Source organism: Mustela nigripes, chromosome 7 (assembly GCF_022355385.1).
Source record: "Mustela nigripes isolate SB6536 chromosome 7, MUSNIG.SB6536, whole genome shotgun sequence".
Lineage (NCBI taxonomy): Eukaryota > Metazoa > Chordata > Mammalia > Carnivora > Mustelidae > Mustela > Mustela nigripes.
In genome coordinates, this window is record NC_081563.1 from 139,269,497 (window position 1) to 139,284,406 (window position 14,910).

The 14,910-nt window shown below is 65.4% G+C and overlaps 1 protein-coding gene across 1 annotated transcript; it reads right to left on the reverse strand.

Moving 5' to 3' along the window:
• Positions 1-396: 396 nt before the first annotated feature.
• Positions 397-11,343, reverse strand: GATA5 (GATA binding protein 5). The gene is made up of 7 exons (XM_059407362.1): positions 11,090-11,343; positions 10,350-10,914; positions 8,971-9,146; positions 2,942-3,067; positions 2,454-2,541; positions 2,032-2,156; positions 397-1,700 (listed from the first exon to the last, which is right to left on the reverse strand). Exons 2-7 carry the CDS (start codon positions 10,891-10,893, stop codon positions 1,545-1,547), a joined length of 1,215 nt encoding a protein of 404 aa, XP_059263345.1. The 5' UTR covers positions 10,894-10,914; positions 11,090-11,343; the 3' UTR covers positions 397-1,544.
• Between the last annotated feature and the right edge of the window lie 3,567 nt (positions 11,344-14,910).

Consider the following 14,910-nt stretch of genomic DNA (forward strand, 5'->3'; position numbering starts at 1 on the left):
GGACACGGGCTCCCAGTGCCCCAAACCACATCTTGGTCCCTGTCCCCTCACCACCGGCCAGTGCAGCAGTACGAGGCAGGGCAGCGCCCCGAATGCCCGTACACCTGACCCGGGAGCGTGGACCTCTCCAAGTGTGGGCGCCCGCTGACCCCGGGTTCCTCTCCCATGCTGGCCGGTGGCCTCGAAGGCCCTGTGCCTAAGGGACTCCTGACCCACTCGGAGTGGCTAGTGAGGTCCAGCACACGTGGAGACGGCCCGACTGAGTGCCAGACGGGGGGCCGACCTGGCCTGCAGGGCCGAGGCTGGAAAGCCTCATAAGCATTTGGGAAAAGGCAATGAATGTAAAATCAATGTCTTTATTTTACATTTTTTCTCATGGCTTCATTTGTCTTTGATAAAAAAAAAAAAAAAAAAAAAAAAGACAAGATCACATGTGAATTGTGCAGCTCGAACTCCAGGTGCCTGCTCAGGACAGACAGACGGACGGACCCATTCTGGAAGCTGGCACTCGCAGCTTCTCCAGCCTGCACATGCTGCAGCCGCCGAGCGGAAGCGAGGATGCGGCCCCTTGGCCTGGCGAGCCCCACTCCCACCCCTCCCTATCGCCTCCCTGGCTCCCGTGGGCAGAGCGGTCTCCCGCCAGCACGGCCTGCTGATTTGTCACCCCGCTCCGGGAGGGGAGGGCTTCCGTAAGTAAATTGGTGTTATTAACAATTCCACTGGGGCAACAAATGAAGCTGGACTGACCCCAGGTGAGCCAGGATATGTGGTCACCCGGCCACCGGCCCTGACAGAGCCTGTGAGGTCAGCACGGGGACCCAGGTCCTGTACTCTGCCTGTCAGAAATGGTCACAACACACAGATTCAGTCAGCATGAGGACCCCTACTGCCCCCTTTGGGAAAACCATCCAAATAAATACACAAGTAGATGATGACTACAGCGTGAGTGGCTTTGCCCTTGGGGTGGCATCCTGGTACAGTGCACGACCTACACATCTGTCCCTGGCAGTCCTTCACTCATAGGAGGGGAAGTTCTCCGTGCCGTAGTTCTGTCCATCAGGCGAGAGAAAGGGACAGATCCCGAGGCTCCAGGAGGCGTCATGTCCAGCCGCTCCCGGCATTCACACTGTGGGCCTGACCTCGGCATTTCATCTGTGATTCTGGTTTCATAGTAGGAGATTGGGGTTTTTCCCAACTTCTGTAATGTGTAAACATGGTGATGGCAAATGTTGACAAGAGAACTCAAGTTGTCAATGGGCGTCCCGGGTCAGCCTTGGCTGGAGTGGCCGGGCCTGACCTGCCACAGCATTTAGGAGAGTCCCCGGCTGTCTGTGGTGTGGGCGCAGGTCCTTCTCTTCAGCCTTCTTCCTGCTCTGGGGCCTGACTGCCGTCTGTACAGAGGCCTCCCCCTCACCGTGGCGAGGGTTGCCCAGAGCCTCAAGGTCCCACTGGCTTGTCTCTTCTGGTGGGTGGACCTAGTGAGCTCTCTCCACTGTGCTGGACCCCAACGGGCAGTGAGATGGGTCTGTTGGGTGCCCGGGGACCTAGGCCAAGGCCAGCGCACACCAGGCCTCCTGGCGCAGGGCCCCACCGAGGCCAGCCTGGGGGCCCAGGGCTGTGGACGGGAAGGCAAAGTCCTCCGGCTCAAATTTGAACTCCAAGTGGCTGGGGGCCAGGGGGTCGTCTGCCTGGCTGGAGGCCTGGAGGGAGAGCAGGGGATTATGGGAGTGCAGGGACAGGAATGGCCAGCTGGCGTCGCTTGGGAAAGGAGCCCTCACGACCCGGCTATTTGCCTTAAGGGGCCTCCGCAGGGTTAGCGTCTGGGCCTCCTTGCGATGGGCGGGATGACGTGTGCGGCTCGAAGCCTGGCGTCTGCTGCTGGTACCAGGGACCACCTGCGTGCCCAGCCCTGCGCTCCTGGGAGAGGCCCTGAGGGCAGAGCTGGGGTCTGACCTGGTCAGGGAGTCGGGGTTCCTTGAGGAGTAGCTGGGAGCCAGCTCTGGACACCCCACTCCACCCCACCTGCCTTACCTGGGAGGCGACGCTGGACCCAGGACATGAAGGGGACGCCAGGCTGGGTTTGGGTTTCAAAGCAGCTGCTGGGTTTTCAGGGTCCGGGACGGAAGGCGGCGAGGCTGTGCTGTTTGCTGGGCATCCTGGAAGGTGGGGCGTTTACAGAAGCTGCCAGACCGAGCTGCACAGGCCAGTTAACGAGAGGGCCTGGCTGTGGCACCCTCAGCCTGCCTCCTGCCCCAGCTGGGTGGGCCCACACCACTGTCCCCAGGCCAGATGCCACCAGGGTAGAGTCGGCGCATCTGCACTTCGGAAGGACAGTGCTTGAGCCCAACACGTAACTGTCTAACGGGGGAGTCCGAGACGCTTGCAGGGACTCCACGGGGCTAGGCGGGGGGCTGGGCTCCCTCCCGCGTCCCCCCAGGCCCTGCCCCACGCACCCAAAGAGCTCTTGGTCTTCACAACGCCCTTGGGTTTCCGCTTCCGCGTCTGGATACTTTCCTTCTTCATCGCCAGGGGCCGTGGCACCTGGCAGGGGCGGGCAGGGGCCGCGGCTAGTCCTGTCCCTGCCCATCCCCAGGCCCCTCGCACGGCCACAGGCCCTCGTGTCGGCCTGCGGAGCCACTCAGGGAGCCGAGCAGGTCCTAGAGCCCCATCTGGGGCGCAGCTGGCCCTGGTGTGGCCCCTTCCTCCAGGCAGGGGGGGCAGGAGCCGGTCCAGGCCCGAACCCCCCAGAGCTGTAGGGGTGCACATACCACCCCAGGGGGCCTATCCCCCCACCCCCGTCCCAGGCTGAGCCGGGGATTGGGGGGGCAGGCGGGAACGGCAGAGGTGCGGGCAGTGGGTGGTGGCCACGTGGGAGGCATGCCCCGCCCCTCCCTGCCTCCCGCCCGGCGGCAGCAGCCGTGCCCCCCATGCGCCCGCTCACCCCGTGAAGCTTCATGTAGAGGCCGCAGGCGTTGCACACTGGCTCCCCGTCCGCGTTGCGCCGCCACAGCGTCGTCGTGGTCGTGCGGCAGTTGGTGCAGCAGAGGCCCGCGCGGCGGGATGAGGACTGCGGACGGTGGGAGGCCCGTGTGAGCGGGGGCGCTGGGCTCTACCAGCGGCACTCGGGACGGACCCGCAGCCAGTCCGGGACCACGTGGGGCCGGGCAAGGAGGCTTCGGGCACCAGGGTCGTCAGGTCGGCCCCCCAGGGGCCTGCATTCCTTGGAGCTTTGACTCCCTGCACCTCGAACTGTGGGACGGGTCACTTCACCACTCTGGGCCTCAGTTTCCCCCCCAGTAAAAAGGGATGAGAACAGACCCAGCCGTCCTGGGGTCAGGACCCATGAAGGACCCAACACAAAAAGGCAATTGCTTTCTGGTGCTCTTTTTCACGGCCAACGCAGCTTCACCCCAGGCTGCTGGGATGGAGCAGAACCCCCAACCCTGGGCCACAGGGTCCCCCCTGGAGCTCAGGCCCCAGGCTAAGCAGGCAGGGCAACCGCCTTCCAAGACGGATCTAGCACGCGTGCTCAGCGCAAGCTCTCTCCAGCGTCGGCAAGCTGAAGGCATCAGGCTGGGCCCCCACACCTCCCTCGTGCCCGTCCCCATCCAGAACTTTCCTGAGGCCCTGACATTCCAAAGGCCGCCCTCCTTCCCACGTATCCCTGTAGCACTGACCCCCAATTCCGTGGGTCTCACTGGGCCAGAGACCCCAAACCTCTCTGCACTTGGGGGCCTGGCAAGGCCCAGACGCCACCAGCTCCAGGGACTCTAAGAGAGTGGCTCATTCGGGGCTTTGAGTCTGGACCAGGCTTGGGACGGGGCTCTGCCAAGCTGGCCGGCTGGGGTGGGCCTGACACAGGGGCCTCCCACCTGCTCAGGATTCCGTGAGGGGCCAGAGCCCAGTCTGCCTGTGTCGGACGGGTGGGTTCACCTGCACTCTGGGACCTCCAGGCTGGGGTGCCGGCCACCTCCCCCCGCCCCGGCGGCGCCTCAGACCTCGGACTCAAGCCTGTACCCCTGTACCCCTCAGCACAGCCTGCTGGCGGCTCCAACCTGCCCAGACGCCAGGCTCCATCTTCGGGGAGCACCACTGTCTTGTCCTCAGCCCCCGTCCCGGCCCTCTGGTGTCTGAAGCTGCCCAACCGTCCCCCGACTTGCACCGAGGTCCCCGTCCAGGTCCTTGTCCCCCTCACCCGGACCACAGCGGTGGGACACGGGGTCTCTGACTGGTCTTCCCCACGGCACCGGGGTCAGACTGGGCCACATCTGACCCGATGTTTCAGTGGCACCGGGGGCACCAGCACAGAAGCCCATGAGGACCTTTTATCCAAATCGTCCCCATGATATATTTCCTCTTCTTGGGGTTCTCCAGGACGGAGCTGGGGGTCAATCGAAGGTAAGGGGGCCAAATGCAGCCACAGAAGGAACGTGCCCTGGGTTAGGGGTGGCGGACAGGGGCCAGGCTCAGCCTCCCCGTCTTCCCACAGTCTCTAAGAGCCTTCCTTCTGTAGCGGCGGAGTGCGGCCGGCCCCGCCAACCAGCTCCTGCCCACCCCCTTCCCCAGGCTGCGGTCCGCAGGTCGAGGGCACAGGCCTGCCCCCGGGAATGGCCAGGAGGGAGAGCAGGAGCCCGTCTCCAGGCCCCCGCCCAGCCATTACCAAGAAAACCCAAGACGTGAAAATGCCTCCCCTCCCCTCCCCTCCCAGCTGTGGGCAGGCGCCGTGGGCTCCGGAGAACTCGCCGCCGTTTAGCAGAAGGCTCGGCCTCCAGGTTCCAGCCAGGCTTCTGCCCCAGGCTCTGGGACAGTAGGGCCGAAAGGGAAGGAAGGGCCGAGGCCTTGGCGACTCGAGAGGAGCACTGGGCCAAGCCCGTGGCCCTGACGGGGAAAGCTCCCTGAGGTCTCGCCTCCCAGGGATCCCGGCCGTCTCCCCGGGAGCACCTAGGGCTGCGACTCACGCAGGCGCCGGCGTGGACAAGGCCGGCGCCTGGCTCAGGCCCCAGCGGGACCGGAAGGGAAATGGTCGCTGCGGCCTCCGCCAGACAGCGCACGTGCTCACAGGCAGGAGGGGGCTCCCGACCCGGAGTCGACCAGGGTCCCCAGCCTGACCTTGCCTAGAAAGCAGCTGCTTTCACTGGACGTGATCTGGGTGTTCTCTCCCTGCCCTGGCCCTCTCTCCCATCTGTCCCCAGGTGCCAGGAACCACGCACACAGCCAGTCCCCCGGCCCTCATGAGGCGGGTCCCTGCCGCCCACAGGCGGTCCTCCTTCCTCCAGTGGGAGAAGGCCCTGGCACCTGCCCCAGGCCCCGGCTGCCCGGCTCCATGTGGACTTCGGACAGCGGCAAGTCCAAGTCTGCCCCCATGCAGTATTTGGGACCTACTTCCGCTAAAATCCTAGTTGCGGCTTGTCTGAGACCCCCATACCCGAGCGTCGGGTATTTGAACCCGGCGGGTCCCCGCTTCTGCTGCGCCTCTGCTGTCCCCATCCCGCTGGGACCCTCAGGCCCTCTCACCAGGCCTGGCTCCCTGCCAGCCCGCCGTCCGGAGAAACCGCACCCCGCCAGCCCCTCGTCACCAAGTCCTTCCTACACACACACGCTGGCCGAGCTTTGAACACCGGGGCTACTTTCCAGGGGCGCTCGCGCGCACACACACTCGGGCTCGTGCGCCCCTCCCACAAACGTCCCACGTGTCTCAGAAGAAGGAGAGCCACAGGCGCCCCGAGACACAGGTGTGCAGGCGGCGGGTGTGCAGGCGGCGGCCTCAGCGGCTCGCGACGTCACTCTGCACCCTGGAGTGCGAGGGAGACGGCGGGAGCCCGGGTGAGGAGGGAATTATTTCCTAGTGAGCATAAATTAGAAGACAAGGGGAACAGATTTCAGAGTGTTTGCTCCTTTCTCTATCCTCTCCCGTCATCGGGTCGCGCGGTCCGCAAGGGACACAGAGGCGGGAGGCGCCGGGTGGACAGAAGCTCCTCCTCCCTAGAGCCCACGTCCCCACACGTCCCCGCCGCCGTCCCTCCTGTGTCCGCCCGTCCTCGCGCGCTGCCCGGACAAGCAGCCGGGCCTGGCCGCTCTCGGGGCCCCCTTGCTGCCAGAGAAGAACTGGGGGCGCTGGGCAGTGTGGAGCCAGGGGCGCGGCCTGCCGAGGGCAAGGAGCAGGGGGCTGGCTGTGCGGTTTGCAGGGGTGAGGGGAGCCTGAAGCGGGGTGGGGGTGGGGGTAGTGAGCACCTCGGCTCACAGAAAACAGCCCAATGTGGAGCGGGTCCTCCCACGCTCTTGGAAAAGAGCGCGTGGTGGACGCTTTACCTGGTAACGCGTGTCCCCTGCTGTTCAAGGGCGAACCGAGCCAGGGGCGAGAGCTGGGAGGCGGGCCACGCAGGAAGGAAAACCCAGGGTCCCCGTCAAGGCCTGGGTTCGCTGGGCGGAGGCTGCCGGGCCTCATGCGGCACGGGCCACTTCCCGGAGCTGGCGTCAGCCGTCCCCTGGCCTTGGCTGCAGGGCTCTGGCGTGCGGGGGGAGGGGTGCCAGGGGCCCTAGAGCACTTGGCCACGCAAGCGGGCACGCAGCGGTCTGCAGAGCCACCTCAACTACCCACGCGTCCACACCGACCGAAGCCTCGGCTCAAGGGTTTCCGCCTGCACTGAGGATACATGTGGGACCCAAAGTGCAGCAGGGATATGAGCTCCTGCTGGGAGGGGGACGCTCGCTTGCTGCTGACGGCCTTCTAGAACGGTTCTGGTCATTGAAAAGGAGGTGGGGACAAATGTCTCCCCGGGCATCAGTTCTGGCCACACGTGAGGGAGAGCGAGGCACTGGTGGGGGCAAGTCTGGGGCCACTGGCCAGTCCCCCGTGGAAGGGAGCCCCGTGGGCCGGGCTCTGGTCCCAGGACTCTCTGAGAACCTCCGAGTTTCCGCGTGAGCCTGGCCCTGCTGGGACCGGCCGCGGGGAAGCGGCGGGGCAGCCCTCCCTGCCTGCCAGGCAGGAACCCAGAAACAAACCAGAGGAAACCTGTTCGGGCAGCTCGAGGACAGACAGGAGTAGGATGGCTCCGTGAACACCCCCATGGCCCCCAGTCCCACTTGGCAAACACTTCCCAGGTATGTTCTGCACTTAGATCTGCCTGGACAGGGATACAGGGCCACCGGACTGTCCACTCTCCGAGGCCTGAGGTCTTGGGGAGATCGGCAGCACGAAGGGGCTCTTCCCCAGGAAGCATCTTAAAGCTACAACTCCTGGGAGCGGCCCAGGAGTTGCCTTTCCAATAAAGTCGGGCTCCTGAGGACCATGCAGACCCGGGGGGTCGGGGGGGCCAGCCCCCTCATTCCCACTGGTCCATGTCCCCAGACTAGCAGGCAGAGTCCTCACCAGGCCAGAGGCCGTGTCCTCAGCCGGTCCCCTGAACAGGCCAAGGCCCAAACGCCCTGCCTCATTTGATCTTTACGGCACGGGGACAGTGTGTGTGTGTGTGTGTGTGTCTGGAAGGGGCTGGGCCGGGAGACCCAGGACAGGGCCAAGCAGGCTCCTGGGGAGCGGACTGTGCATGGGAGCAGGAGGCAGGCAGTCCTGGCTGGAACCCGGGGCCCTCCAAGGGTCTCTGAGCCCCGAGGGTCATCACTCGGCAATTACAAAGGTAACTACCTCAAGGCCTAAGTGGCTATCTCACCCCCAGGCCAGGACCTTCCGCAGGGAGTGTGCCCTGTGAGGGGTAGGGGGCAAAGGCAGGTAGGCCCCACACCTTTTCCTGTTTACCAGTGTGTCCCCCTGGGAGACAGTGGAAGGAGCCGGGAGCGGCCGGGCTGGGGCTGCAGTCCCCCAGGACACTGCTGCTCTCAGCCTCAGTTTCCTTCTCAGCGAGGGCGACATCAGATGCCAAGCTGCTGGGTCGGGTCACGGGGCATGACCCCGGGGGCAGGGATAAAAGTGGGGGGGCGACATGCATTCTGAGTGACCCCAAAAGGCACAGTGCAGTGGAGGGTAGTTGGGGGAGCCCCAAATGCCAGGCTAGATCAGGACGGACTCAGGCTGTTTGGTTTCCCCCAAACAGCCTGAGTCAGTCCTGCTTCCCACCTGCCTGGTCAGGGGCCTGGAAGCGTGGAGGGCTCCCGTGGCCCAGGAGTTGCCTTTCCAATAAAGTCGGGCTCCTGAGGACCATGCAGACCCGGGGGGTCGGGGGGACCAGCCCCCTCATTCCCATTGGTCCCAGGCACCAGAACTGGCCAGAACCAGCCGACTTGCCCTGAAAGGGTTCATGGGTTCATACCAGCATGAGACCAGAAGGGGAGGAACCCCCAGAAACAGCCCTGCCCAGACCTCAGACCCCGGAGCAGCTCTCAACAGCTTGCAAACAAAGCAGGCCCTTGCTCTTAACAGAGTACGTGAACATCCGAGTTTGCCTGTGGGGCGGTGTGTGATACAGTGACTTTAAACCCTTACACAGCTTCCGGGGACTCTGCCCTGCTGGGGGCAAAAGTCAAGCTCCCAGTCCCCCACTCTGCACCCCGCCACACGCCAGAAGAAAACAAAAGTGAAAACAAGTTCTGCGCCTTGAACAACCCTAACCCGGTCTCAGCCCCAACCACCTGGTACAGGGTAGAAAGTGCTCCCCCAGAGGTAGGGCCCCAAAACGCCCCCTGCACAGGATTTCAGTTGCCTCCAGCAAAGCAGCACCTTCCCCACCAGCCTCCAGCCCCGTGCCTGGGCCCAGTCACCTAGTGCCCGTGCCACTGTGGGAGCCCCAGGGCAGAGCCCCGCAGGCCAGCTGGGACCCAGCTTGTGCCCCTCTGTCCCTGTCAGTGGACCCTCAGGGCAGGTCCTGCCGTGGGTCCTGGGCCTCCAGGCTCCCTAGCGCAGCCCCAGGGCCACCCGCCCACGCCCATGGGAAGCCAGGCTGCCCCCCCCCTTCCTGCACTTCCCAGCCCCACACCGGGTGTGGATTGCGGGACGCTCGGGCCTGGCTGCGCACTCACCAGGCGCTTCTGTGGGCGCACCAGCGGCCGGTTGACGCCATTCATCTTGTGGTAGAGGCCACAGGCATTGCACAAGTAGTGGCCGGTGCCATCGCGACGCCACAGCGGTGTGGACAGGGCCCCGCAGTTGACGCACTCGCGACCCTCGCCGGGGAGCTCTTCCAAGAAGTCCGACACTGCGGGGACGGGCAGCTCGTGGGCCGTGGCTCCGGCCGGGGCTCTGGCCTCCCGCGAGCCCGCGGGTCCACAGCTGCGTATCTTTGTCTGAGGTGCACCTCGAGTTTATTGTATTTCAAAATTGATTGTATCTGATTTTACCTCTTAACTTTACATACAATACAGTTTGTGCCAGATTAAAAAGAACTGCTGGGTTTGCCTTCCGAAGGGCAGGGCGGGGGTAGGGATGGGGGTGGGGGGTGGGGGGGGAAGGTTAATAAGTCAAACCTCAGGGTGCACAGCAGGGGGGGCCCCCACCGGAGCCGGGGAGTGATTTCCACCCCCAGAGGAGGCAGGAGCGGCCTTGTTCTCAGCAACATTCACAAGGGGCTGTGGTGGTGACGCGGACGGCAAGGGGACATCCCACGGGGGCTGGGGGCCCTTCACTGTCAGCTTCATGGTGGGGGCAACCCTGTCACCACCAGGGGCCCACGCGGGGGAAGGGGGACCGCAGGGGTACTGGGCCAGGCACTCTGTGGGGGTGGGGTGGGGATCAGTCATTGTGGGGACACCCTGGGCTCGGGGGAGGGGACCCTGCGTTCTGCGTGGGGAAGCCAGCGACGGCCAAAGGCCCACAAAGGAGAGCGGGCCAGTGAAGCCGCCTCCAGCCGCGAGGCAGGACCTGGTCCCTCGGGCAGCAAATGTGAGTCAGCGGGGCCCTCCGCGTTTGGCCGCAGGGGTGAGACAGGGTTCATAGGGTCGGAGACTCGAGGTGGGGCAAATCTCCGCTTTCCAGGCCCCGAATCCGAATCCGATTATCCAAATTTATACCCCAGGGGAGCAACTGAAACCCGGTCTCAAATTAGAATATGTAAGTAAGCACTCTAGAGCAGAGGTGGATGCGGCAGCTTACTTACAGAAGCCAGTCGTTTGAGTTTTATAAAAACCACTTCCAAAACTTTTCCTAAGAGCACCTAGGAGGTAAGCTCTAAATCCGCACGATCCAGAATGGGGAGCTCAGGTGAATGAAAGGTAGAAACACTTCGTTAGGAAGGTGTCAGAGCTCAGGACCCGGGTTTTTCAGCTCAAGGAGCGCTAGAGTGTGGCGGAGATCACCGTCTGCCTGGGTGTACGTGTCCCCGCAGTTCTGGGCCCCGCAGGGAAGGGTTCGGAGGGTGCGCACTCGCACCCCTGTGGGGCCAGTACCCCAGTCTCACACTCACCGAAGGAGGCTCTGCGGCTGGGGAGGCCAGCAGGGGGGCTCTGGAGGCCGTGCAGGACGCTGCCTTCGAAGGGTCCAGGGGTCCAGGACGGGGCCACCTCGGTGCTCACGTAGGCCGGGTAGGCAGTCGGGTAGGAGGCGCTCACTGGCCGCCTGAGCGGGGCGGGGTACTGCTCGCGGGCCAGCAGCGCGCCCTGGTAGGCGCCGCCGTCCCGGGTCGTTGCGCCGCCACCGCCGCTGGGCCCCGGGGGGCTGTGCGGGAAGGGGAAGGCGGTGGCTCCGGGCGGCTGAGCGGCCGGTGGGTGCGGGCTGCGGGAGCCAAAGGCTGAGGAGTCTGCGGCCGCCGCCTGCGCCCAGCCGGGGTGCCCGGCCAGCCCCGGGGCCTGCGGGCCCGGCTCACACGCCGGCAGGTAGGGCAGCATGGAGGGGACGCGCGCGGGCGGCACGAACACCGGGGAGCCGGCACCTGGCGCGTGCAGAAAGGCCCCGGAGTCGGCATAGGCGGCCTGGCCGGGGCTCGGGGCCAGCGCCAGGCTCTGGTACATCTTCCCCGCCGTGGCCTTGACCTGCAGGGAAGAGGGACGGGCGTCGAGTTCGCGGCCACTGTGCACCCCGGCCGGCGTCCGAGCTCGTGGCGCGCCGCCCCCTCCCCAGCCCGCCGCGGGGTCAGAACGGCGGAGCGCGGGTGGCCCCGAGCGGCCGGCGGGACAGCCCTGGCGCAGCCGCCCCCGCCGAGCTCACCTCCTCCACGGCCGGGCCTCGGAGCTTCCCGGGGTGGGCGCGGCGGGGGCCGAGAGGGAGCGGCGGCGCGTCCGCGGGGCCTGGGCGCGGGGGCCCCGCCGCGCTGGGAGCAGGCGCCGGGTGGGACCGGGGCTCTCCCGCGGAGGGCGCGGCGGACTCTGCGGGGCCGGCGACGAGCGGGCTGAGGACTGGGAACCCCGGGCCGCGCAGCTCCGCGGGGAATCCCGGGCGCCCCGCCGCGCCTCCGCGCCGCCCCGCCCGCCCCGGCGCCCCTCCCCTCCCTCCCCTCCCCTCCCGCGGGGTCAGCGCTGGGGCTGCGGCCGCGGCGCCACGTGACCCGAGCAGGCCCGGCTCGCGGGGCTCGGCGGGAAAGGGGTCGGGACTCGGGGCGCGGGGCGTCGGGCACCCAGCAGCCGGCTCCGGCTCCAGCGGGCGGGGGAGCCAGCCGGTGCTCCGTCGGGCCCCGGGCTAGCTGGGACGCGGAAACGTCCCTAAATTTGTTCGGGGGACTCGGGGTTACGCACGCCTCCCTCCTCGCCCGCGGGGCTCCCACCGAGGCTGGCCCGGTGTCGTGTCGGGTTCCCGCGGACGAGCCCGAGAGCGGTCCGCCGCGCTGCGGCACATGCGGTGGTGGCGCTCCGTCGTTGCGCCGCTGGATCCGGGGCCCAGCGCCAGGATCCGGCTCCCACGGGGACGCCCAGCTCGGTGTCCCTGGGCTCCACCCGGGTGCACGAGGGCCACCCCATGCGCGAAGTGCAGCGGGGTTCCCACGGTTCCTCCGTTTCTGACCAAGCAGGGCAACTTCCGGCGCGATCCCAGAGTGGGGGTGGGCGTGGGGGGTCGGGGGTCCGGGGCTCGGGGTTGGCAGGCGCGACCTGGATCCCTGGCTGCAGTCCCTTTGCCCCAGGCCCCAGCCGCGCTCCTCGCCTCTGCCTCTAGGTGGGACCTTTCGCTGGGCCCTGGCGGTGGCGAGCAGTGGGGCCGCAGGAAGACCTCCTCCAGGAGCCAGAAATGTGGGATGGGTGGGGGGACCCCCAAGGTTATGGAGGTGCCCCCTGGCATTCCTTGGGTGAACCCCGTGGTGGTAGCCCTGGGGCAGAGGGGACCTCTCTGGGGCCTCCACAGGCCCCCAGCCCTCTGAGGGGACAGCTACAGCGGATGTGGGGTGGCGCTGTCTGGGCAGGGCTTGGCTGGGTTGCTGGGGCTGTGAATGTTCTAAGGAATGGGCCCTTAGCCCCTCCCTGGTGGGTGAGACCCCAGGGGCTGTGGGCCTGGGGAGGGTGCGGGGGTCCCTGCGCCCCTCTTCTGCACTCTCCCAGCTGACAGCAGCCAGGAGTTTGGGGTGCGTGTGGAGGCATCCAGGGCGAACATGGCTGGGCTGCCCAGGAAGGACCGTTTTGGAAGCATGGCTGGAAGGCCCCCCGCGCCCACCCGGGTTGGAGACCCCACAGAAGTTTCCAGGGCAGGCCCTGGACTCGCCACAAGCCTTGCTGGGGTGCCAGGGGGAAGGGGAGCAGGCAACCTTCGATACTGCCCCCCACCACTGTTCCCAGCCCCTCCTCCACGCCCTCCTGCCTGGCCGCAGGACCCCCCATCCACCTGCCCTGCCGGGAGGGACTCCTGTGACGCCTGCTCTCCCCACGAAGGCTTCCGGGGTCTGAACCGAGGGGCCCCTCCTAACCCCACCCCTCTCCCTCTCTAGACTTCAAAGTGGACCCCCCAAGAAGTGTCCCCGTACTACTCCGGGTGCTAGAGACTGTGTACCAGGGGACCTTTGCAGCACTAGAGGACTCCTCCTGCCCTCAGAGCGGTTACTGAGATAGTGGGCCTGAAACAGAAGCTGCCCTCCCATCGCCACTGGGGTGAAGAGAGGCGAGGAGGGAGGCCTCACCCCATCCGCTGGATGGGGGGGGGGCGTGGGGGCGGGGCTTGTATAAATAGACTGCAGTTGGTCCTGAGTCCTGACGGTGAGTTCCAGCATCAACAGGGGAATCAGCTTTGTCCTCTGAGGTCTCCTCTTCATCCTCCCATTAGTCTTGGGATGTAGATGATGTTATTATCGCTCCCAAGTCCCAGAGAGGTTAGCTCACGTGCCCAGGTCACACAGCTAATAATTAAACCAGGTAATTAAAGCAAACGAAGCTTGCAAAATTTTGTACAGGAGGTGATCTCTGGTGGTTTTTTCTGTATTCCCAAATCTCCCCAATGGACGTGTATTAGTTTTACAATTAAAAGGCTGAGACTTTTCTCCCAGCAGAATATGGGGTGGGGGGAGGGCAGGAGCGGCCTCTGGACCCTGGTCTCCAAGGAGGACGTTTGCTCCGTGAGGCCTTGGCGCTGGCTGGACACCACACAGGGCAGTAAGCGTCTGGGGCTGAGCTGCGGGGTGCGCGGGACCACAGCCCCTCCACCCCCTCAGCTGGCGTGTGTGCTCACCTCCCAGAGCCGTGGAAGCAGGGGCTGCGCCCCCCACCCCACAAGGCTGCAAACCTTGCTAACCACCACCGCCCTGTGGGGGACGCAGGGTGGGAGGGGGCACTGGTTGTCTGTGGCAGCATCTGGACGTCTTCACGGAGCTCTTCTACTCGAGCCAAGCCTCGCTCCTTCTCCACCCCACCCCTGCCTTGCCCAGCCTCCCCCACCCCCACCCCCACAAATGACTTTCTGATACTAAGGGACCCCACCACCCTTCTGTGTAGCTGTCCCTCTTCCTGAGGGAGCCAGGTGCCCCAGTCTGCCAGGCCCTCGGTCCCCCTGCTCGTCTGTCCGGCCAGGAGCCGGCCTCCCCGCAGCCTTTGCCGGCGCGCAGCTCCCCAGCGCGGAAGGCCTTTCCTCTGCGCTCTTCTTTACTTGCCGAACTCCTGCACATCCCTCAAGACTCAGCTTGCAAATCCCTTTCTGTCTGCAACCTTCCCCGATAGATAGTTCTTTCCCCTCCCTTGTGCCTCATCACGTTCTGTGGTTGGGGGGCTGTGTTCCTGCTTCCCCTTCCTGGCAGACAATGGGCCTCGGAGGAGGCTTTGGGACCAGCAGGTCAGAGTGTGAACGGGGTGTGAACGGGCAGCAGTTAGATCTTCAGGGCTCTGCTCTGCCATCTCAAGTCTGTGTGACCTTGGGCGAATTACTTTCCTCTCTGTGCTCTGCTGCTCCGTAATGTGGGGTGACGGGCTTTGGAAGAGGTAGCGGGGGAGGTACAGCAGCCATCTGCCCCAGGAGGGTCCTCTGTGGGCAGCAGGCAAACGCGGAGGGAAACCCGGTGAGCGGAGCAGACGCTGGGGCCCGGGGTCGCAACTGCGGCCAGCTCGTGCTCCGGGGACCCTGAGAGCCAGGCTGGGGAGGCACAAGAAGGAATGTCAGCGGCAGAGGTCAGCTGTGACTGTCCCCTCCTGGCTGCTAGTCTTCCCTCTCTGGGGATGGCCGGGGTGGCTAGGGCTAGGGGGGACCCCACACTCGTGCAATAAGAGGTTTGGCCACCAAGCCCCTGGTGACCAGGCAGAATGGAGTTCCTTTTCCAGGGCTGTGAGGAGCTGTGCTCAGGGGCTTTGGGGGTGGTGGGTAGATTGCTGGAGCTGGGATGGCGGGAGGATCCCCGGCCTCCTAGGCTCCGGGTTTCACTGGCCCAGCAGCTGCTTTCTTCCAACCCCGGAGCTCAGGAATTACTAAATCAAACACGAACACATCTATTGACAGAAGAGAAAACAGTTTTCATTGTTTGGGGGGTGGGGGTGGAGAGAGGGAGGGTTAGGGCCTCTGAACCTGCTCCCCAGAGGGACCCAGGCTTTGCCTCACCCCAAGACGGAGGGGTACCAGCCCCTATCCAG

Excerpts from the sequence above, each read along its gene's own strand:
- GATA5 (XM_059407362.1), bottom strand. The coding sequence starts at position 10,893 with ATGTACCAGAGCCTGGCGCTGGCCCCGAGCCCCGGCCAGGCCGCCTAT. Across the intron at positions 3,068-8,970 it reads TGCGCCCACAGAAGCGCCTG|TCCTCATCCCGCCGCGCGGG; the intron begins GTGAGTGCGCAG and ends CACCGTCCGCAG. Across the intron at positions 1,701-2,031 it reads GGTCCAGCGTCGCCTCCCAG|GCCTCCAGCCAGGCAGACGA; the intron begins GTAAGGCAGGTG and ends CTCTCCCTCCAG.